This window comes from Mobula birostris, chromosome 2, assembly GCF_030028105.1.
Source record: "Mobula birostris isolate sMobBir1 chromosome 2, sMobBir1.hap1, whole genome shotgun sequence".
Taxonomy (NCBI): domain Eukaryota; kingdom Metazoa; phylum Chordata; class Chondrichthyes; order Myliobatiformes; family Myliobatidae; genus Mobula; species Mobula birostris.
In genome coordinates, this window is record NC_092371.1 from 74,348,682 (window position 1) to 74,372,001 (window position 23,320).

General features: G+C 42.4%; 1 protein-coding gene across 1 annotated transcript in view; it reads right to left on the reverse strand.

Moving 5' to 3' along the window:
• dhx35 (DEAH-box helicase 35) overlaps positions 1–23,320 on the reverse strand; it is a 112,548-nt gene that overhangs the window by 53,210 nt on the left and 36,018 nt on the right. Inside the window, exons 8-10 of the mRNA XM_072243090.1 lie at positions 23,249–23,308; positions 21,062–21,174; positions 19,467–19,563 (exon numbers count right to left, since the gene is read on the reverse strand). Coding sequence (XP_072099191.1) covers positions 19,467–19,563; positions 21,062–21,174; positions 23,249–23,308 — 270 coding nt within the window. The remainder of the gene's footprint in view (positions 1–19,466; positions 19,564–21,061; positions 21,175–23,248; positions 23,309–23,320) is intronic.

The following is a 23,320-nucleotide window of genomic DNA, read 5'->3' on the forward strand; positions in this document are numbered from 1 at the left end:
GTAAAATATAAAAATAGTGTTCTAGTGTATGAACTCGTATGTTAATTGAAGCACACATTTTAAAATAAGGCAGACTGTAATCACAGGGGAGAACTAGTATATTGGCTGCTGCTCCAGTAATGTGCTGGGAAGTTGGCTGCAGCAAGAAAAGGTGTGAACAGCAGCAGGATAGCAAAACCTGATGAGGATGTCGTGGAGAGAGAAATAATATATCACACGGAGAGAAGAGCTAACAGGACACCAAAAGCAGAAAAGAACAGCATGGAGATGGAGTAGCCAGGAGAACAAACATAGTGGAACAATGGTAGTGCAGTTCGATCGAATTTGTCAAGTTGGAAGCTCAGCTGAATTCTTTCATGTCTGTATCTATAGAGAGTTTTTGTTCTCACTGAATAAAAAGAACGACAGGACAGTCCAAAGACCAAGGAAGGGAGCTCCAGTCAAGATCAAATGGACACACTCCTGAAATACCTGCATACTTGGACAATAAAGGAATGGACTGTTTTCTGAACAGAGTGAATTCAGAAATTGGAGGTGTGAAGAGACTTGGGAGTCCTAGTGCAGCATTCCCAAAAGGTTAATTTGCAGGTTGAGCTGGAAATAAGGAAGAAAAATGCAATGTTAGCATTCATTTCGAGAGGACTAGAAAATAAAAGCATAGAAGTGAATGTCAGAGCAGACTCCATAGGCTGAATGGCGTATTTCTGCTCCTATGTCTTATGGTCAATGATCTTTTATATAAAATATAAAAGGATGTAATGCTGAGGCTTTATGAGGCATTGGTTAGGCTGCCTTTGCAGTATTGTGAGCTGTTTTGGCCTCTTATTTAAGAAAGGATGTGCTGACATTGGAAAGGATCCTGAGGAGATTCACGAGAATAATCCTAGCAATGAAAAGTAAACATAGGAGGAGCATTTGATGGCTCTGGGCCTGTACTCGTTGGAATTTGAAAGAATGAGGGGGAATCTCATTGAAATTTATTGAATATTGAAAGGTCTAGATAGAGTGGAGGTGCAGAGGATGTTTCCTATAGTGCGGGACTCTAGGACCAGAGGACACATCTCCAAAGTGGAAGGATGATCTTTTAGAACAAAGATGAGGAGGAATTTCTTTAGCCAGATGGTGGTGAACCTGTGGAATTCATTGCCACAGACAGCATTGGAGGCCAAGTCATAGGTTATATTTAAAGTGGAGGTTGATACTTGCCTGATTTCTAAGGGTGTCAAAAGTTATGGGGAGAAGGCAGGAGAATGGGGTTGAGAGGGATAATATATCAGCCGTGATGGAATGGCAGAACAGACTTAATGGGCCGAATGACCTAATTCTGCTCCTGTGGCTTACATTGTCGATAAATTTTTAATCTTAGAACTGACTATAAGCTATCAAATTAATACAAACAAATAAATAATGTTGCAGCTATACTGTATAGGACCCTGATCAGACACCACTTGGAGTACTGTAACAACAGGAATTCTGCAGATGCTGGAAATTCAAGCAACACACATCAAAGTTGCTGGTGAACACAGCAGGCCAGGCAGCATCTGTAGGAAGAAGTACAGTCGACGTTTCAGGCTGAGACCCTTCGTCAGGACTGGGTCTCGGCCTGAAACATCGACTGTACCTCTTCCTAGAGATGCTGCCTGGCCTGCTGCGTTCACCAGCAACTTTGATGTGTGTTACTTGGAGTACTGTGCTCAGTTCTGGTTGCCTCACTACAGGAAGGATGTGGAGGCCATAGAAAGGGTGCAGAGGAGATTTACAAGGATGTTGCCTGGATTGGGGAGCACACCTTATGAGAATAGGTTGAGTGAACTCGGCCTTTTTTCCTTGGAACAACAGAGGATGAGAAGTGACCTGACAGAAGTGTATAAGATGATGAGAGGCATTGATCGTGTGGATAGTCAGAGGCTTTTTCCCAGGACTGAAATGGTTGCCACAAGAGGACACAGGTTTAAGTACTGGGGAGTAGGTACAGAGAAGATGTCAGGGGTAAGTTTTTTACTCAGAGAGTGGTGAGTGCGTGGAATGGGCTGCCTGCAACGGTGGTGGAGGCGATTACAATAGGGTCTTTTAAGAGACTTTTAGATAGGTACATGGAGCTTAGTAAAATAGAGGGCTATAGGTAAGCCTAGTAATTTCTAAGGTAGGGACATGTTTGGCACAACTCTGTGGGCCGAAGGGCCTGTATTGTGCTGTAGGTTTTCTATGTTTCTACGTAAATAGACGTGACTCTAAATTTTGATTAAGGATTAAGTAATATTGTGACCCTTTACATCAAGTATTCATAGTCATACTTTATTGATCCCGGGGAAATTGGTTTTCGTTACAGTTGCACCATAAATAATTAAATAGTAATAAAACCATAAATAGTTCAATAATAATATGTAAATTATGCCAGGAAATAAGTCCAGGACCAGCCTATTGGCTCAGGTTGTCTGACCCTCCAAGGAAGGAGTTGTAAAGTTTGATGGCCACAGGCAGGAATGACTTCCTATGACGCTCTGTGTTGCATCTCGGTGGAATGAGTCTCTGGTTGAACGTACTCCTGTGCCCAACCAGTACATTATGTAGTGGATGGGCAACATTGTCCAAGATGGCAGGCAACTTGGACAGCATCCTCTGTTCAGACACCACCGTCAGAGAGTTCAATTCCATCCCCACAACATCACTAGCCTTACGAATGAGTTTGTTGGTTCTGTTGCTCTCTGCTACCCTCAGCCTGCTGCCCCAGCACACAACAGCAAACATGATCGCACTGGCCACCACAGACTCATAGAACGTCCTCAGCATCGTCCGGCATATGTTAGAAGGACCTCAGTCTCCTCAGGAAATAGAGACGGCTCTGACCCTTCTTGTAGACAGCCTCGGTGTTCTTTGACCGGTCCAGTTTATTGTCAATTCGTATCCCCAGGTATTTGTAATCCTCCACCATGTCCACACTGACCCCCTGGATGGAAACAGGGGTCACCGGTACCTTAGCTCTCCTCAGGTCTACCACCAGCTCTTTAGTCTTTTTCACATTAAGCTGCTGATAATTCTGCTCACACCATGTGACAAAGTTTCCTACCGTAGCCCTGTACTCAGCCTCATCTCCCTTGCTCATGCATCCAACTATGGCAGAGTCATCAGAAAACTTCTGAAGATGACAAGAGTCTCTGCAGTAGTTGAAGTCCAAGGTGTAAATGGTGAAGAGAAAGGGAGACAAGACAGTCCCCTGTGGAGCCCCAGTGCTGCTGATCACTCTGTCGGACACACAGTGTTGCAACCACACATACTTTGGTCTGCCAGTCAGGTAATCAAGAATCCATGACACTAGGAAAGCAACCACCTGCATCGCTGTCAGCTTCTCCCCCAGCAGAGCAGGGCGGATGGTGTTGAATGCACTGGAGAAGTCAAAAAACATGACCCTCACAGTGCTCGCTGGCTTGTCCAGGTGGGCATAGACACGGTTCAGCAGGTTAACGATGGCATCCTCAACTCCTAGTCAGGGCTGGTAGGCGAATTCAGCAGCTTCTTTGGTTCTGAGGTTAATCAGAAGTTCAGTCACATAGAAAAGGCTTGACCATAATTGTGAGTGATGGCTCAGTTGCAAAGTACACTGCTTTACCATCTGCCCATTCTTTCTCTTAACCTTCATTGCCCCCGTCACCCACACATCATAGCAGTCCTTGGGATACAATGCATCAATGGAGAAGATGTGTGGAAGAAAAATTAAAGCTTTAGGATTAAGGGTTAACTGAATCATGGGGATAGCATGATGTGAAGCAGAATGGGTCGATCTTACTTGTACTAACTAACAATAGATCATGTTATTAATGAGGAACCGTTAACCCTCATCTGAGAGGCAACGTGATTAACGGCTTGTTTTGTACTCTGATTAATGAAGAATCAATTGTGTAGGTGCTAATTTTGTGTAAATTGCGGAAACAGTGACTTGAGACCTGCTGACCTAATGTGATTAGATGTGCTGTATGCATTTGAACTGTAACCTTGCATTGGTGGAGTCGTTGTTCCTTGGAGGGATGGCTCCCTGTGATCTCACAAAATAAAGGCGGTAACTAGCTTTGAGGTCTTTGCCTTATTTGTGTTTGTCTGATCAGTATTAAATTCTCCAACAAGATGCCTTCACAGAATTGTCCAACCTGTGTTGGGAAAATAAGGGCAGGTGCATGAAAACACCAGCAACTTCACTTGAGTTGCTGAACAACTTCTACGCTCATTTTGAGGTGGAAAATGACGTAGTGGCGAGGAAGACCACCCCTACTCCAAATGACCAGGTGCTGTGTCTTACTGTGGCCGATGTGAGGAGAACCCTGTGCAGGGTCAACCTGCGGGAAGCTGCTGGACCAGACAATATCCCCGGCAGAGAGCTTAGAGGATGTGCAGACCAGCTAGCAGATATTCTCACTGACATCTTCAACACCTCCCTGAGCAGCACCGTCGTTCCTACGTGCTTCAAGGCCGCCACCATCGTTCCTGTGCCGAAGAAGTCTTCAGTGTCCTGCCTCAATGACTACCGTCCCGTTGCACTCACATCCATCATCATGAAGTGTTTCGAGAGGCTCGTCATGAGGCACATCAAGACCCTGCTGCCCCGCTCACAGGACCCCCTGCAGTTTGCGTACTGCCCCGCTCACAGGACCCCCTGCAGTTTGCGTACCGTCCCAACAGACGATACCATTGCCATCACCCTCCACCTGGCCCTAACCCACCTGGACAAAAAATACACGTGTGTTCGAATGCTGTTCATAGACTTCAGGTCAGCATTTAATACAATCATTCCTCAGAAACTGATTGGAAAGCTGAGCCTACTGGGCCTGAACATCTCCCTCTACAACTGGACCCTAGACTTCCTGACTGGGAGACCTCAGTCAGTCCGGATCAGAAGTAGCATCTTCAACACCATCACACTGAGCACGGAGGCCCCCCAGGGCTGTGTGCTCAGTCCACTGCTGTTCACTCTGCTGACTCACGACTGTGCTGCAACACACAGCTCGAACCACATCATCAAGTTCACCGATGACACGACCGTGGTGGGTCTCATCAGCAAGAACGATGAGTCAACATACAGAGAGGAGGTGCAGCGGCTAACGGACTGGTGCAGAGCCAACAACCTGCATCTGAATGTGAACAAAACAAAAGAGATGGTTGTTGACTTTAGGAGGACACGGAGCGACCACTCTCTGCTGAACATTGACGGCTCCTCCGTAGAGATCGTTCAGAGCGCTGGAGTTCTTGGTGTTCACCTGGCGTTGGTGTTCATCTCACCTGGTCCCTCAACACCAGCTCCACAGCAAAGAAAGCCCAGCAGCGTCTCTACTTTCTGCAAGGGCTAAGAAAAGTCCATCTCCTACCCCCCATCCTCACCACATTCTACAGAAGTTGTATTGACAGCATCCTGAGCAGCTGCATCACTGCCTGGTTCGGAAATTGCACCATCTTGGATTGCAAGACCCTGCAGCGGATAGTGCGGTCAGCTGAGAAGATCATCAGGGTCTCTCTTCCCACCATTACAGACATTTACACCACACGCTGCATCCACAAAGCAAACAGCATTATAAAGGACCCCATACACCCCTCACAGAAACTCTTCTCCCTCCTGCCATCTGGCAAAAGGCACCAAAGCATTCGGGCTCTCACGACCAGACTATGTAACAGTTTCTTCCCCCAAGTCATCAGACTCCTCAATACCCAGAGCCTGGACTGACACCAACCTACTGCCCTCTACTGTACCTATCGTCTTGTTTATTATTTATTGTAATGCCTGCACTGTTTTGTGCACTTTATGCAGTCCTGGGTAGGTCTGTAGTCTACTGTAGTTTTTGTGTTGTTTTACGTGGTTCAGTGTAGTTTTTGTATTGTTTCATGTAGCCCCATGGTCCTGAAAAACACTGTCTCATTTTTACTGTGTACTGTACCAGCAGTTATGGTCGAAATGACAATAAAAAGTGACTTGACTTGAGTTCGACAAAATAATTACTGCTATTTCCTGATATTGGGTCAAATTCCTCATTTTCCCTATTTAAAATCTCAAGTTGGAGGAGCAACACTTCATATTCTGTCTGGATAGCCTCCAACCTGATGGCATGGATATCGATTTCTCCAACTTCCAGTAATTTTCACCATTCTTCTTCTTCCAATCCCCACTCCGGCCCTCCTCTTACCTCTTTTCTTCTCATCGCCTGCCTATCACCTCCCCTTGGTGCCTTTCCTCCTTTCTGTTCTCTCACAGTCTGCTTTACCCTCCTATCATATTCCTTCTTCTTCAGCCCTTTATCTTTTCCACCTATCACCTCCCAGCTTCCCAATTCACTGCACCCCCCCCCCCCCCGGCACACCTGGCTTCAGAAATCATCTTCTGCCTTGTACTCCTTCCCCTCTCCTCCCACCTTTTCATTACAGCTTCTTCCCCCTTTCCTTTTCCAGCCCTGACAAAGCTCTCAGCCTGTAACCTTGACCCTCCATGAGGACGTCCAGCATTTTGCATGTGTTATTCTCTATTTAAAAGCACGGTGGGAAATCATCATCATCATTATTTTGACTGCAGAGGTTCAGAAAGACCCAACACTGTGTCAAGGCCAACTTAGGGATGGGCAATAAATGCCTGCCTTGCAGTGACACCCATGTTCTGACAATTGACACTTATACCACAGACAGGAAACCCATCGAAGCTTCCTGTTCTTTGTCACTGGCCAGTGTTCTATTTAGAGCACAAGAATATGTACAATATGTAAGAACAGATCAGATTTGCACGTGTTCACCTGTGCACCAAAGAGCTTGCTAATATTTGCACTAAAACAATGCTTGATTGTCTAAAATGCTGGAGAATAATGGCATTTGGTAAAACTTTAGAAAAGAAAAAAATGGCTAATTAAAATAGTTTATTTAGGGGAAGACTGTATTGTTTGAAATCCATTCTCCTCCAACATGCACTTCACCATAATTTAATCTCTTCAGCAACAAACACAAAATGTTGGAGGAACTCAACAGGTCATTCAGCAGCAATGGAGGGGAAATAGTCTCGGCCCAAAACATTAACTGTTTATTCCCCTCCATAGATGCTGCCTGACCTGCCGAATTCCTCCAGTATTTTGTGTGTGTTGTTCTGGGTTTCCAGCATCTGCAGAATCTCCTGTGTCTAATCTCCTCTGCATTTCAAACACCTTTCACTGTATTCTTTACTTCCTATCCCTTTTCTTTTTAACTTAATATTTGTTTATCGCTAACATTTCCAGGCTCTGATGAAACATCAGTTAACAGGCATGTTATCGCTACTTCCATCTGTTGACACTGCTTGAACTGCAGAGTATTTCGGGCATTCTCTGACTTCATTTTCAAAATTTAGTATTCATAGGTAAACAGCGTACAGTTCTTACCAAAATCTCTCTATAAGATCATAAGACCATAAGATATAGGAGCAGAAGTAGGCCATTTGGCCCTTTGAGTCTGCTCCGCCATTCAATCATGGGCTGATCCAATTCTTCCAGTCATCCCGACTCCCCTGCTTTCACCCCATATCCTTTGATGCCCTGGCTAATCAAGAACCTATCTATCTCTGCCTTAAATGCACCTAATGACTTGTGGCAACAAACTCCACAGAATTACCACTCTCTGACTAAAATAATTTCTCCACATCTCTGTTCTAAATGGATGTCCTTCAATCCTGAAGATGTGCCCTCTTGTCCTGGTCTCCCCTACCATGGGAAGTAACTTTGCCATATCTAATCTGTTTAGGCCTCTTAACACTCAGAATGTTTCTATGAGATCTCCAATCATTCTCCTGAACTCCAGGGAATAGAGTCCAAGAGCTGCTAGATGTTCCCCATACAGTAACCCTTTCATTCCTGGAATCATTCTCGTGAACCTTCTCCAATGTCAGTATATCCTTTCTAAAATAAGGAGCCCAAAACTGTACACAATACTCCAAGTGTGGTGTCACGAGTGCCTTATAGAGCCTCAACATCACATCCCTGCTCCTACATTCTATATCTCTAGAAACGAGTGCCAACATTGCATTCGCCTCCTTCAGCACTGCCTCAACCTGGAGGTTAACCTTTAGGGGATCCTGCACAAGGACTCCCTTTGCATCTCTGCATTTTGAATTCCCTCCCCATCTAAATAACAGTCTGCCCGTTTATTTCTTCCACCAAAGTGCCTGACCATACACTTTCCAACATTGTATTTCATTTGCCACTTCATTGCCCATTCCCCTAAACTATCTAAGTCTCTCTGTTTCCTCAACACTACCTGCTCCTCCACCTAACTTTGTAACATCGGCAAATTTAGCCACGAATCATCGACACACATCGTAAAAAGCGCGGTCCCAACACTGACCCCTGTGGAACTCCACTGGTAACCAGCAGCCAGTCAGAATAGGATCCCTTTATTCCCACTCTCTGTTTTTTGCCGATCAGCCAATGCTCCACCCATGCTAGTAACTCCCTGTAATTCCATGGGCTCTTATCTTGCTAAGCAACCTCATGTGCGGCACCTTGCCAAAGGCCTTCCGAAAATCCAAGTACACCACATCTCTACTGCATCTCCTTTGTCTACCCTGCTTGTAATTTCCTCAAAAAATTGCATCATGTTAGTCAAGCAGGATTTTCCTTTCAGGCTTTGGCCAATGTTGTCATGTGCCCCCAGTACTCCGTAATCTCATCCCTAACAATCGATTCCAACAACTTCCCATCCACTGATGCCAGGCTAACAGGTCTATAGTTTCCTTTCTGCTGCCTCCACCTTTCTTAAATAGCGGAGTAACATTTTTGCAATTTTCCAGTTATCCAGTACAATGCCAGAATCTATCAATTCTTGTAAGATCATTGTTAACGTCTCCGCAATCTCTCCAGCTACTTCCTTCAGAACTCGAAGGTGCATTCTATCAGGTCCAGGAGACTTATCCAACCTCAGACCATTAAGCTTCTTCTCATTAACCGCCTTCTCAGTTGTAATTTTCACTGCACATACTTCACTTCCCCGACACTCTTGAATGTCCAGTATACTGCTGATGTCTTCCACTGTGAAGACCGATGCAAAATAGCATTCAGTCCCTGTGCCATCTCTGTGTCCCTCTTTACAATATCTCCAGAGTAATTTTCTATTGGTCCTATACCTACTCTCAACTCCTTTACCCTTTATATACTTAAAAAAGCTTCTAGTATTTTCTTTGATATTAGTCGCCAGCTTCCTTTCATAATTCATCTTTTCCTTCCTAATCACCGAGATGCAACACAGAGTGTCATAGGAAGTCATTCCTGCCTGTGGCCATCAAACTGTACAACTCCTCCCTTGGAGGGTCCTGGACTTATTTCCTGGCATAATTTACATATTACTATTTAATTATTTATGGTACAACTGTAACGAAAACCGATTTCCCCCGGGATCAATAAAGTATGACTATGACTATGACTATAATGACCTTCTTAGTTTCCTTCTGCAAGTCTTTAAAAGCTTCCCAATCCTCTACCTTTCCGCTAACTTTGGCTTCCTTGTATGCCCTCTCTTTTGCTGTTATTTTGGCTCTGACTTCACTTGTCAGCCACGGTAGTGTCCTTCCATTCAAAAATTTCTTATTATTTGGAATATATCTGTCTTGCACTTCCCTCATTTTTTGCAGAAACTCCAGCTATTGCTGCTCTGCTGTCCTTCCTGCTAGTGTCCCTTTCTAGTCAACCTTAGCCAGTTCCCCTCTTATTTCCTGCGGAGCATCAAGAAAGCTCACCTCTGTCCCAGGATACTGACGGACTTTTACCGCTGTACCATTGAGAGCATACTCACCAACTGCATCTCAGTGTGGTATGGCAATTGTCCCGTATCGGACCACAAAGCACTCTAGCATATGGTGAAAACTGCCTGCCGATTATCGGCACCCAACATTGAGAATATCTACCATAAACGCTGCCTGGGCAGGGCAAAATGCATTATCAAGGATGCATCTCACCCTAACCATAGACTTTTTACTCTCCTCCCATCCTGTAGGCACTACAGGAGCCTCCATTCCTGCACCAGCAGGCACAGGAAGAGCTTCTTCCCTGAGGCTGTGACCATGGTGAACTCACATCACAGCGCTAAGCAGTATTGTACCCATATTGTACTGTCTCAGTATGTTTATATTTGTGCGCTGTAGCACTTATTTTTTATTTGCAGTTATTTTGTAAATAACACTATTCTTCGCATTTCTGGTTAGATGCTAACTGCACTTCATTGGCTTTGTATCTGTACTCAGCACAATGACAATAAAGTTGAATCTAATCTAATCTCATGCCATTGTAATTTCTTTTATTCCACTGAAATACCGACACATTGGAATTTAGTTTCTCCTTCTCAATTTTCAAAGTAAACTCGATTATATTGTGATCACTGTTCCCTAAGGGTTCCTTAAACTTAAACTCTCTTATCACCTCTGGATCATTGCACAACACCCAATCCAGCATAGCCAATCCCCGAGTGGGCTGAACAACAAGTTGTTCTAAAAAGCGATCCCTTAGATATCCTAGAAATTCTCTCTCTTGAGGTCCAGTACTGGCCTGGTTTTCCCAATCTGCTTTCATCTTAAAATCCCTAACGATTATCATGACATTGCCCTTCTGACATGTCTTTTTTATCTCCTGCTGTAATTTGTAATCCACATCCCAGTAGCTGTTTGGAGGCCTGTATACAACTGCCATTAGGGTCCTTTCAGCCTTGCCCTTTCTTAACTCAACCCATAGAGACTCTACACCTTCCTATGTCATCCCTTTCTAATGATTTAATATTATTTCTTACACACAGGGCTACACTATCCCCTCTGCCTACTAACTTATCTTTCCAATACACCATATATCCTTGGACATTCAGCTCCCAATGGCAGCCATCCTTCAGCCAAGTTTTAAAAACTTCTATAGATGTACCGTGGAGAGCATTCTGACAGGCTGCATCACTGTCTGGTATGGAGGGGCTACTGCACAGGACCGAAAGAAGCTGCAGCAGGTTGTAAATTTAGTCAGCTCCATCTTGGGCACAAGCCTCTATAGTATCCAAGACATCTTCAATGAGCAATGCCTCAGAAAGGCAATGTCCATTATTAAGGACGCTCATCACCCAGGACATGCCCTCTTCTCACTGTTACCATCCAGTACGAGGTACAGAAGCCTGAAGGCACATGCTCAGCAATTCAGGAACAGCTTCTTCCGCTCTGCAATCCGAATTCCTAAATGGACATTGAACCCATGGACACTACCTCAGTTTTTTTTAATATACAGTATTTCTGATTTTTGCACATTTTTTAATCTATTCAATATACGTATACTGTAATTGATTTACTCATTTTATTATTTTGTTTTTTTTCTCTTCTATACTATGTATTGCATTGAACTGCTGCTGCTAAGTTAACAAATTTCACATCACATGCCAATGATAATAAACCTGATTCTGATTCTTTAGCTGCCATTTCCATAGATGTACCAATCTAAATTGCCTTCTGTAATATTAGTCTGTCTTCTGTAAGCAAATGTTTTTGAATTTCCTCAATACACAGACCATTGCGCTGTCTTTTAATCACATGACCTTTCATCATTCTTCCAAACATTGTTACCATTTTCAAATGTTCCAGAAAAGTTATCTGGTGTATCCATCTCTCTCATTTGTTTTAATTAACTGTCCCATTCTCATTCTCTCCCTTTGTATTCTTCACTCACCACACTTCCTGTGGCCGTTTTCACATGGTGTCTTCTCTTCGCTTACCCACATCACACAGCAGTACACCACCAGCATTGACTTTTTTTGCCAAAGGGAACAAAACAATAAATATCATGTGAGGACTTGTCACCTCGTCACAATTGTTATGTTTGTGGTACTGGGAAGCCAGGTGGTCGTAAAGAGCACAAGCACGAGAGAGAGGTGAGGTACAAACATGCAGCTGTTTATTTTGCTTGGAAGTCATCTACTCCGAATGCCCTCTCACATTTCGTTCAGTACATAACACACAGAGAAGCTTGACAGCAGCCCATAAAGGTCAAAATATACATGAAGACATACCACTCATTAAAAAATAACTAGAATGTTTTTGTGGTATGTCTACAGTATTAACAGGTTTGCAACACCCCACACTCATTGAAGTTTGCCAACATGTGACCTCTTTAAAGTGGGCTAGCAGTTGCAGACCAGATAGCAGATGTTGATTCAGAGGCAGCGGGAAACCTAGACAAAAGCAGACTAGGTCTAGGTCCATTGGAGTTAATGGTCACACACTGGTTAGTAGACTCAGCAACAAGGCACTCCTCTTCCTCTCTCACACAAGGACTCTTGTGCTAAAATGTCTTTTTTTCACTGCCTCCCAATCGCTCTGTCTCCTCATATTCTCAGTTTTTCGCGCTGCTTTAACTCTTCACTTTGAGTATCCTCTTCTAACCCCACTCATTTACATCCTGCTCACTCTGGCTCAGCTGTTCCATCTGTATTTTCTTGTTCTACTTGTACATAATCTTTCAGTGATTTGTATAAAAAGACATCCAGGTCCCTTTGAATGCTAATACTATGCAATTCTTTACCATATAAAACTATTGTCTGTTTCCATTTTTTATCAGAGTGGGTACCTCAGTTTTTTCTACATATATTCTACCTGCCATGTCTTCACTCATTCACAAACTTGGCTCGCCTGCATCTCCTGAAACATCTTTGCGTCTTTCACGTTGCTTACACTGCCATCCAATTTGTAAAGTCAGCAACGATAGCAGCATGCCCTGCATCTAAACACATTTTGACAAATGCACATTCACTATCATTAATACCAGCTGAATAATTTGATTCATAGACGTGGCTGGCTGATTGTTATGTTTTGAAACTTCAAAATATTAAACTAATTCAAGGAACACACAGGAGTCCAGGAATGCAGGTCTGGCTTTGTCTTTTACTTTAAACAAGGCACAGATGTATCATGTGGTAGCGTGATGACGTCTGCAACTAATGCATTTTTATATATAGCTCATAATTAATTGTCCCATTCAGGCTGAAAGATTTCATCGCTGTGGAGGCTTTCTTACTCTTGAGGGATAACATCCTTCTTGACAAGGGAGATCACTCTCCTTGGCAGGTGAGACTTGTGGTTGTGAAGCAATCTCGGGTCTGAAGCCCCCTCTGTGGCGGGTATAGGAGTTTACCCTGAGACTGCAGGAAGTGGTTCTGACAGCGCTGAACACATTTCTTCTCATTTTCTTTTTCTGGATCTACTTCGTTCCCTTTCCTTTTCTTTCTCACATTCCCTCTCTCAATCTGGTCCTTCCTTTTTTGTCTTCTTGTTTGTGCATCTTGATCTTGGGAAAGTGCATTTAGTTCACTGGAGTATTCCCTTATTAATCCTTTATCCTAAGAACTTTCTACAGGGGCACAATTGCTCCTTTCTACAGGAGCATCCTGACTGGCTGCATCACCGCCCGGTATGGGAACTGTACTTCCCTCAATCACAGGACTCTGCAGAGTGGTGCGGACAGCTCAGCACATCTGTAGATGTCAACTTCCCATGATTCAGGATACTTACAAAGACAGGTGTGTAAAAAGGGCCCGAAGGATCGTTGGGGACGCAAGTCAGCCCAACCACAAACTGTTCCATCTGCTACCATCCAGGAAACAGTACTGTAGCATTAAAAGCCAGGACCAACAGGCTCCAGGACAACTTCTTCCACCAGGCCATCAGACCGATTAATTCACGCTGATTTGAGTGTATTTCTATGTTACATTGTCTGTTCTATTTATTATAAATTACTATGATTGCACATTGCACATTTAAACAGACGTAATGTAAAGATTTTTACTCATGTACGTGAAGGCTATAAGAAATAAAGTCAATTCATTCATTTATGATCTGATCTCAGCTTTTAGTTTCTGCATCCACGGCATCATCTGACAAATCCTCTGTTTTCGTATCTCCATTCATTCTTTTCTTTTTGACCTTCCATTCATCCAGCTGGGCTTTGGTCTTCGCATCTACATTTACAAGCAACTTTTTGTTTCCCACTAATAACCTGAATGCACGCAGAGTAGATTCTGGTTCTTGAAATTCACAAAAGCTGAATGCTTGCAATTTTTCTGAAGCTCCTTGAACTTCCATCTTAAAATCAAGCCAAGTTTTGCAAGTAACTACCTGATTAACATATCAGAAGTTTTCTCAGAAACGTTGCCTACAAAAACTGTTGTAGCCAGACCACTGCATTTGTCACTTCTATGCTTCTTCTAAGCAGTATGGTTCTTCCTTGGTCCAACATATTTTCCAACCAGAGGCTTAGAGGTTGTCACCAACACCTGTTTGTTCTCTGTTCGACAACAGTTCATGGTGTTCAACATGGAGACAATTGTGGTGTCATCCACTACCTTTCTTAATTCACTTTCAGTAGGCTTCATTGCAGGAAAAGTAGCAGGCAAACGGTGGATGGATCTTCAATCAAGTTGTAGTTGCCTCGGCCAATCACATCCCCACAATGCTGTTCCTTCTGTTCTTACCACATACAAGCTCAATGTGGCTTGTTGGTTGTATTTCACTGTAATGACTGTTATTCCCACAGGCATAACTCAAATTGCATCTATAAATTTGCTGACAATACATCCATTGTTGGCAGAATCTCAGGTGCTGACAAGAGGGCATATAGGAGCAAGATATACCAGCTGGCTGAATGGTGTCACAGCAACAACCGTGCACTCAGTAATCAAAGAGATGATCATGGACTTCAGAAACAATAAGACAAGGGAACACACTCCGATCCTCATAGAGGGATCAGAAGTGGAGATTTCCGAGTTCCTGGGTATCAGCCTCTCTGAGGACCTAACCTGGATGCAACATATTGATACAGCTATAGCAAAACAATAGCTATATTTCATTAGGAGTTAGAGGAGATTTGATATGTCACCAAAAACACTTGCAAAATTACTACAGATGTACCATAGAGAGCATTCTAACTGGGTGCATCACCAGTTAGAATGAAGGGGGGCATAGCTACTGCACAGAGTGTAAGTACGCTGCAGAGAGTTGTAAAATTAGTCAGTCCATCATGGGTACTAGCCTCCATAGTATCCAGAACATCTTCAAGGAGCAGTGCCTCAGAAAGGTGGTGTCCATCATTAAGGGCCTCCACCACCCAGAACATGTCCTCTTATTGTTGCTGTCAGGTAGGTAGGAGGTACAGAAGTCTGAAGACACACACTCGGTGATTCAGAAACAGCTTCTTCCCCTCTGCCATCCAATTTCTGACTGTACGTTGAACCCATGAACACTATCACACTACTTTTTTATTCCCATTTTGCTCTATTTATGTAACTTAACCATATATATATATATATATATATATATATATATATATATATATATAGTTACTATAATTCACAGTTTTTTTCTCTCTATTGTTATGTATTGCATTATACTGCTGCTGCAAAGTGAACAAATTTCACGACATATGCCAGAGATGTTAAGCCTGATTCTGATTCTGAGTTATCTTTTCACCAGTATACCGTAACTCCTTAATTGGATATCTGCAGGCTTCAGTTTGATACCTTTGAAATGCCATTCAAACTCATTTTGCAGGATGTTTGAAACAGCTGAACCAATATCCAATTCTATTTTAATTAATTTGCTGTACACTTCTGGCATTAACCATATTGCTTGTCTATTGTTAATTTTCACACTATAAATCTCAAAACTACACAGTCCTGTGTCATTTTCATCCTTATCAGATTTTTCATCAACAGTGCGCAGATCAGTGCTCTTTTTAAAACTACATCTTGACTTTTTAGCATTTTTTATTCCCTGTGCAGTCCACTTATTTTTGTCTGGCCAACATAGTCTTCTTATGTGTCCTACTTTGTTGCCTTTTCTGCAAGTTTCACCTTTAATTCTGTATTTGTTTGGTGTATGTGATCCCCTGCCACAACGGTAACACAATTTATTTGGCCAGGCCGGTTTCTGTTTAGACAATGCAACTTTGTTCATGCTCACTTTCATTCTTGACTGCAACTTAATTGTGTCTCTGTTGGCAGTTCCCCTTGAAACAGCGATTTCCACTGCCCATTTGAATGTCAGCTGTGCTTCAGTTAGGAGCCATTTTTGAATGCTTTCTTTTAAGATTCCACAAACTAAACGATCCCTCAGTGCATCATTAAGTCCATTACCGAACTGATAATGCTCATACAAACTCTTCAATTCAGCCACATAGGCTAAAATGGACTCCTTTATGAAACCTAAGGAATTCTGCAATCAACAATGACTTTGGTTCTAAATGCTCCTGCATCACTTTTACAATAGTAGCAAAGCTTATTTTGACAGTTTGTTTGGGGCAGTCAAACGTCAAAGTAAACTACATGCCTTTAAACTGAGTGAACTCAGCAAAATTGGGACTCGCTTCTCACTGGTTATTTCATTTGTTCCAATAGCTCAGTATACATGAATTGTGTCGTGTAATCAAGCTTGTCAACTTTTCCGATGTAGCCAGCCATTTCTGATTTTTTTGATTAGTATTACCCAGTATTCACTTTTTATCAACCCTGAATTCTTCCATTTTCTGACTTTAAAAAACTCAATCATGTCTTCCCTTCTGAAGACTGTCTCTCCATGTGCTGGGCTGTGCTAAACTGTCTCTTTTTACTTCGAACGTCTCACTCCGCTTTAACAGTTCGGTAAAAATATCTCATTGCCAAAACGTTATTATTTGCAACTTCAAAACATTAAGTGAATTCAAGGAACACACAGAGGTCCAGGAACGCAGGTGTGGCTTCATCCTTTACTTTAAGTGAGGTGTACACGTATCACATGGTAGCGTGATGACGTTTGCAATTAATATATTTTTATATAAAACCCACAATTAATTATTTAAACAAACAAGAAAGCTTAACCAAACAATTTATATACAAGATTACTCAAATATTATTGAAATATTAAATACACAACACTGATGAATTCTTATTTATGCAGATGAGTATCTTCAATAAATTTCTACTTCACATGCAGAAAGCATGTACAATAATACATTCTGGTAAAAGGAACAATAGTGTGGACTATTATCTAAGTGGGGAGAAGGTTCAAACCTCAGAGGTGCAGAGGGACTTAGGAGTCCTCATGCAAGACTCCCAGAAGGTTAGTTTACAGGTTGAGTCTGTGGTGAAGAAGGCAAAAGCAATGTTGGCATTTATTTCAAGGGAATAGAATATAAAAGCAAGGACATAATCCTGAGCCTTTATAAGACACTAGTCAGGCCACACTTGGAGTATGGGCAAAAGTTTTGGGCCCCATTTCTCAGAAAGGAATGTATTGTCAGTGCAGAGAGTCCAGAGGAGGTTCATGAGGATGATTCCAGGATTGAAGGGGTTAACATATGAGGAGCATTTGGCAGCTTTGGACCTGTACTCACTGGAATTTAGAAGAATATGGGGGGGGGGGCGAGATCTCATTGAAACAGACTGAATGTTGAAAGGATTAGATAGAGTGATGTGGAGAGGATGTCTCCTATGGTGGGGGTATCGAGAACTAGAGGGCACAGCCCCAAAATTGAAGTGCGACCTTTTAGAACAGAGGTAAGGAGGAATTTCTTTAGCCAGAGAGTAGTGAATCTGTGGAATGCTCTGCCACAGACTGCAGTGGAGGCCAACTTCATGTGTATATTTAAGGCGGAAGTTGATAGTTTACTGATCGGTCAGGGCATTAAAAGGATATGGTGGGAAGGCAGGTGTATGGAATTGAGTGGGATCCGGGATCAGCCATGATGGAATGGCAGATCAGACTCGATGGGCTGAATGGCCTAATTCTGCTCCTATGTCTTATGGTCTATGGTCTTATGATCACAACGTCATACTTGCAATCTGTAGCTGAATTTCAAGATTGTTCATTTTATTTCTTATGCTGCGTGCATTCAAATATAAAATACACAGAACATTCTGGATACTGGACCCACACCAGAGATTTTAGCACAAAAATAACTGTTGGTTAACTGCAACAGGCAGGGTTTTCCTGCATCCAGCTATTTTAATTCCACTCCTGGTTCCTATTCCAACATGTCGGTCCATGGCCGCCTCTAATACTACCATGAGGCTACTATCAGGTTGGTTAAGGAACATATAGTCTGTCTGGGTAGCCTCCAACTTGATGGCATGAACATTGATTTCTCCAACTCCTGGTAATTTCTCACCTCCTCCCCCTTCTCTGCTTTTCCATTCCCCATTCTGCTCCAGTCTTACCTCTTCTCTTCTCATCCGCCCATCACTTCCCTCTGGTGACCCTCTTCCTTCTCCTTCTCCCATGGTCCACTTTCCTTTCCTATCAGATTCCTTCTTCTTCAGCCCTTTACCTTTTCCACCTATTACCTCCCAGCTTCTCACTTAATTTCCCCTTCCCCACCCATCCACCTTCCCCTCACCTGTTCTCACCTATCTACTTGCCCCTTCCTTTCCAGTCCAAAATGGATCTCAGCCCAAAATGTCAACTGTTTCTTCCCCTCCGTGGATGTGACCTGACCTGCTGAGATCCTCCGCCATTTTGTGTGTTTTATTCTAAAACAGATTCCCAACCTTTTTAATGCCATGGACCAATACCATTAAAAAAGGGACCTGTGGACCTCAGGCTGGGAACCACTGCTCTAAAATCAAAGTTATCATTCTAATACAGTACCGTGTGAATGCTAGTAGTGTAGATGTCATCTTTCAGATGAGATATTAAACCACACAAATGTAAAAATTCCACAGCACTGTTTTGAAGAACAGGGGAGTTACCCTCAGTACGCCGATGAACATTAATCCCTCTAGTGACGTTCTAAACCAGATTTTCTGCTGTTTATCACTTTATGATTTGTGAAAGTCTTTAGGCATCCGTTATCTGCCACGGTTTGCAAAAATGACTGTACTTCACAAGCTTATTATTGATTGCAAAGTATATTGTGGCACTGAAAGTGTCACAAAAAGCATCATAGAAATTTAAGTCACTTTCCTTTACCATGCTTCCATTCATTCGGGGATCACAAAACCAAGGGTAAAGAAATTAACTTTCATCCTTATCCACACGCCATCATCATCATTATGTGCCGTGTTGTATGACATGGATGATCACGGTCTTTCCACTTCCATGATTATACTCTTGGCAAATGTTTCTACAGAAGTAGTTTGGCTTTGCCTTCTTCTGGGCAGTGTCTACAATACGTGTGACCCCAGCTATTATCAATACTCTTCAGAGATTGTCTACCTGGCGTCAGTGGTTACATAACCAGGACTTGTGATTTGTACCAGCTGCTCACATGACCACCCACCACCTGCTCCCGTGGCTTCTCGTGACTCTGATCGGTGGGGGGGTGGGGTTAAGCAGGTGCTACACCTTGCCCAAGGGTGACCTGCAAGCTAGCAGAAGGATGGAGCGCCTTATACCTCCTTTGGTAGAGATGTATCTCCACTCTGCCACCCCAATTATCTACACCAACAGATCTTTTTTGTTTTGTCTGCTATAAAAATAGACAGTGGGAAAGTACCTGGCCTGTGAGAAATGCTAAGATATCCCCATCAGCCTCATTCTGGTGGATCTTTGTAACGGTATCCACTGTGGCTTTCAGATAATCTGGAACAGGGCTGAGAAGAAAAGACAAACAAAATTGGAACAGTCAGCAAACAAGAGAGAATCTGCAGAAGCTGGAACTCCAAACAACACACATAAAATGCTGGAGGAACTCAGCAGGTCAAGCAGCATCTATGGAAAAAGGTACAGTCAACGTTTTGGGCCGACACCCCTCAGCAGGACTAGGTCTTTGCATCCTGCCAAAGGGTCTCAGCCCAAAACGTCGACTGTACTTTTTTCCACAGATGCTCCCTGGCCTGCTGAGTTCCTCCACCATTTGGTGAGTGTTGCTTGGAACAGTCAGCTAAAGGTTTGAAGAGTTTTATATTAACTTTAGTAAGCGTGGAAAAATTAACAATGTACACTATTGATAACCCACGTCCAAGATGTCCATTCCAGATCCTAATCACTCGATGACATAAAAAGATTTCCTTCAAATCAGTTTCCTGACTTGCTTTGTTCTATGTTAAATGAGCTCTCTGTCAATGGAAGCAGTTTTTCTAACTGTTCTGTCTAGACGAAGTCAGATTTTAAAGATCTAGTCATAGAGCACTACAGCACAAAAACATGCCCTTCAGCCCATCTAGTCTGTGCCAAACTATTATTCTGCCTAGTCCCGTCAACCAGCACCTGGACCATAGTCCTCCATACCCCTCCCATTCATGTACTCACCCAAATTTTACTTATCTAATTCTTAGTGAGCTTCCCTTCCCTCCTCTGCCTATTGAAACTTATTGAATATTCCTGTGTCTGCAGAATCTCATGTGTTGTAGAATGTGATTATGAGTCCAGAGCAGTGTGGCTGAATCTTAACCTGAAACGTATTGGTGAGCAGGAGAAGTTTATCAGAATTATTCCAGAGAAGAGGGGCATGAGTTGCAGAAACTGGGATTGCTCTCCTTGGAGTCATATGACCATCAGACATAGGAGTAGAATTGGGCCATTTGACACATCGATTCCTCTCCCGCTCCGCCATTCTACCATGGCTGACTTATACACCATTCTCCTGCCTTATCTCCATAACCTTTGATGCCCTTACTAATCAAGTACTTATTAACCTCACTTTAATATACCCAATGACTTGGCCTCCAATACCATCCGTGGCAATGAATTACATAGATTCACCATCCTCTGGTGATAGAAGTACTTCATCATCTCTGTTCTAAAGGGATATCCTTGTATTCTGAGTCTGTGCCCTCCAGTCTTGGACTTTCTTATGGTAGGAAACCCTCTCCGCATCCACTCTATCCAGACCTTTCAATATTCAGCAGGTTTCATTGAGGTTCCCCTCTCATTTTTCAAATCTCCACGAAATGCAGACCCAGATCTATCAAACAGACCTCACACATTAACGCTTTCAAAACCATGATCATTCTTGTGAACCTCCTCTGGACCCTCTCCAGTAACGACAGTAATTGACTGTAACGAAAGTTAACATAATTTTCTAAAAGGACAGTTTTGCCATGAACCTATGATTTGTGCTTACCACTACTGAAAGAAGGTTTAATGTACCTTAAGGTATAAAAAATATCAACTGGAAACATCCGACCTTCCACAGTGAGGATGGCACACGTGTCCTTACTGGGGTCTGCGGTCTCATTCAGATTGAAGAAATTTCGGAATTTCTGAAAGTAAACAAGTAACAAAAAGCAGATCACCATAGGTTTTAAAAAAAAGTGGAGATGACCAAAAGCATGAGGAGATCTGTCAAAATTAAATATTATGAAGCAGTTTGCACCATTAAATCTTTTTTCCACAGTAGCATATTGCAATCTTTACAACTGAAACTCATGTGACATTATTGGGGGACATGTAGGGACCTACCAGGTGAAATCAACAAGCTCAGTGTAGACCGGAAATCACATGACATAGCTTGTCTGCTGCAACTTCCATCTAAATCACACAAACCCAAATGATACTTCTTCAGAGTTTCTGTTCATTAGGTTGGATGATCCAGAGAACTCCCACGGAAGTTCAAACCCACAAAATAGAATTTTGTGCAAAAGTCTAGATTTTTTTTTAATGTGGTTTCAGATGGGATGGCCTCCACAGAGCCCTGATCTCAACATATCGAGGCTGAGAGAGAGAAGCAAGTAAGACAGCCAAAGTCTGCAGAAGAACTGTGGTAAGTTCTCCAAGATGCTTAGAAAAGCCTATCAGGCGATTTTCTTATAAAATTGCACAACAGTGTACCTAAGAAAATTGAAACAGTTTTAAAGGCAAAGGGTGCCTCACCAAATATTGATTTGATCTACTTTTTTTTACTGCTTACTGCTTCTTATAGTATTTTTTTTGATATTTAGAAACTGTTTATTTCATTATTTTAGTAGAAACTTCACTTTACAGAATTTTTAACATGTGCCTAAAACTTTTGCACTGTACTGTTTATATTTAATTAGCATAGACTACTGGTGAGTAATCCACAACTGAATGAACTGTTCACAGTTCTGTTTTACATAACACAACCAAGTACCTCATTGGCTTTCAGAACATGTAGAAAGAAACTGACCCTTCAGTCTTTTCCTCAATGTGTGGCCCTGCTTTTAGATCAGGGCATTGCATCTTTAATTCAACAAGCTGTTCCAGGGCACTTCACAGCAATGTGAAGCGTATGTACAGACACTCCTGTGCCTCCTAGCGTCACCTTATGGCCATACTATCAATCAATGTATATAAGCTATCTTATGTATTTACAAACGTTTGTATATTTATAGTCATCTTTTATTATTGAGATCTTCAGCTTATTGTGTTTTTTGCACTGCATCGAATCCAGAGTAACAATTATTTTGTTCTCCTCTACACTTGTGTACTGGTCAGGATGGGAAACAGCTTCTTCCCTCAGTCCATTAGGCTTCTGAACGCCCCGCTGCATCGCATTTGAGTGCCACTGGGTAATTTGTTCTGTACGCTACAATATTTAATTTATGCATTTTACTTTGTTTATCTATGCATAATTCATTTGTAGATTTCATTCTTACTTTCCAAGGTTACTGTGTGTCATGTGTACTACTGTGCTTTACACCCTAGTCCGAAGAAACATCTCGTTTGACAGTATACATATATATGTGAAATGACAATAAACATGACTTGAATTGACTTGGAAATGACATTAAACAATCTTGAATCTTAATTTGATACTGAGCCAAATAAGGAGATTAGAGCAGGTGACCTTGAGCTTGATCAGAGATAGGTTTTAAGGAGTATCTCAGAGGAGGAGGGAGAGGTTGAGAGACAGAGAGGTTTTGGCAGCAAATCCAACAACTTAAATCTTTGGCACAGATGAAGAAAATTGAGAATAAATAGAAGAACCATTTCTTCTTCTGATTTTGTTTATTAGTGCACGGATATACCAGTGTTTCAAACCAACCATTAATAGTCACTTTGCTTTCTGTTTTTCTGGAGTTATGATACATAGGGAGTTCTTCTGAGCATCCTGTTCCCTCAATCAATATCATTGGGAGAGTGACTTATATTGATTTTGCACCTTGTCAAAGAGTGTAAGCTGCACAGAGACCATTGAATGCTGCAGGGCGGAAGGCCGTTACAGAGATTAAGTCGGAGGATGCCGTGCAGCACTAGATCACACAGATAATAAAAAGCATTGTTATGATTGCTGGCAATAATTCAGGTTGCCCATCAGCAGAATAATATACCCACTCTGGTTATATTAAACATAAAGACGTTAACTACAAGACAAACCTCGGCATCCAGTGTTGCAGACGACACAATCAGTCGTAGATTCCCTCTTTTCTTCTGAATCTGCATCGAGTA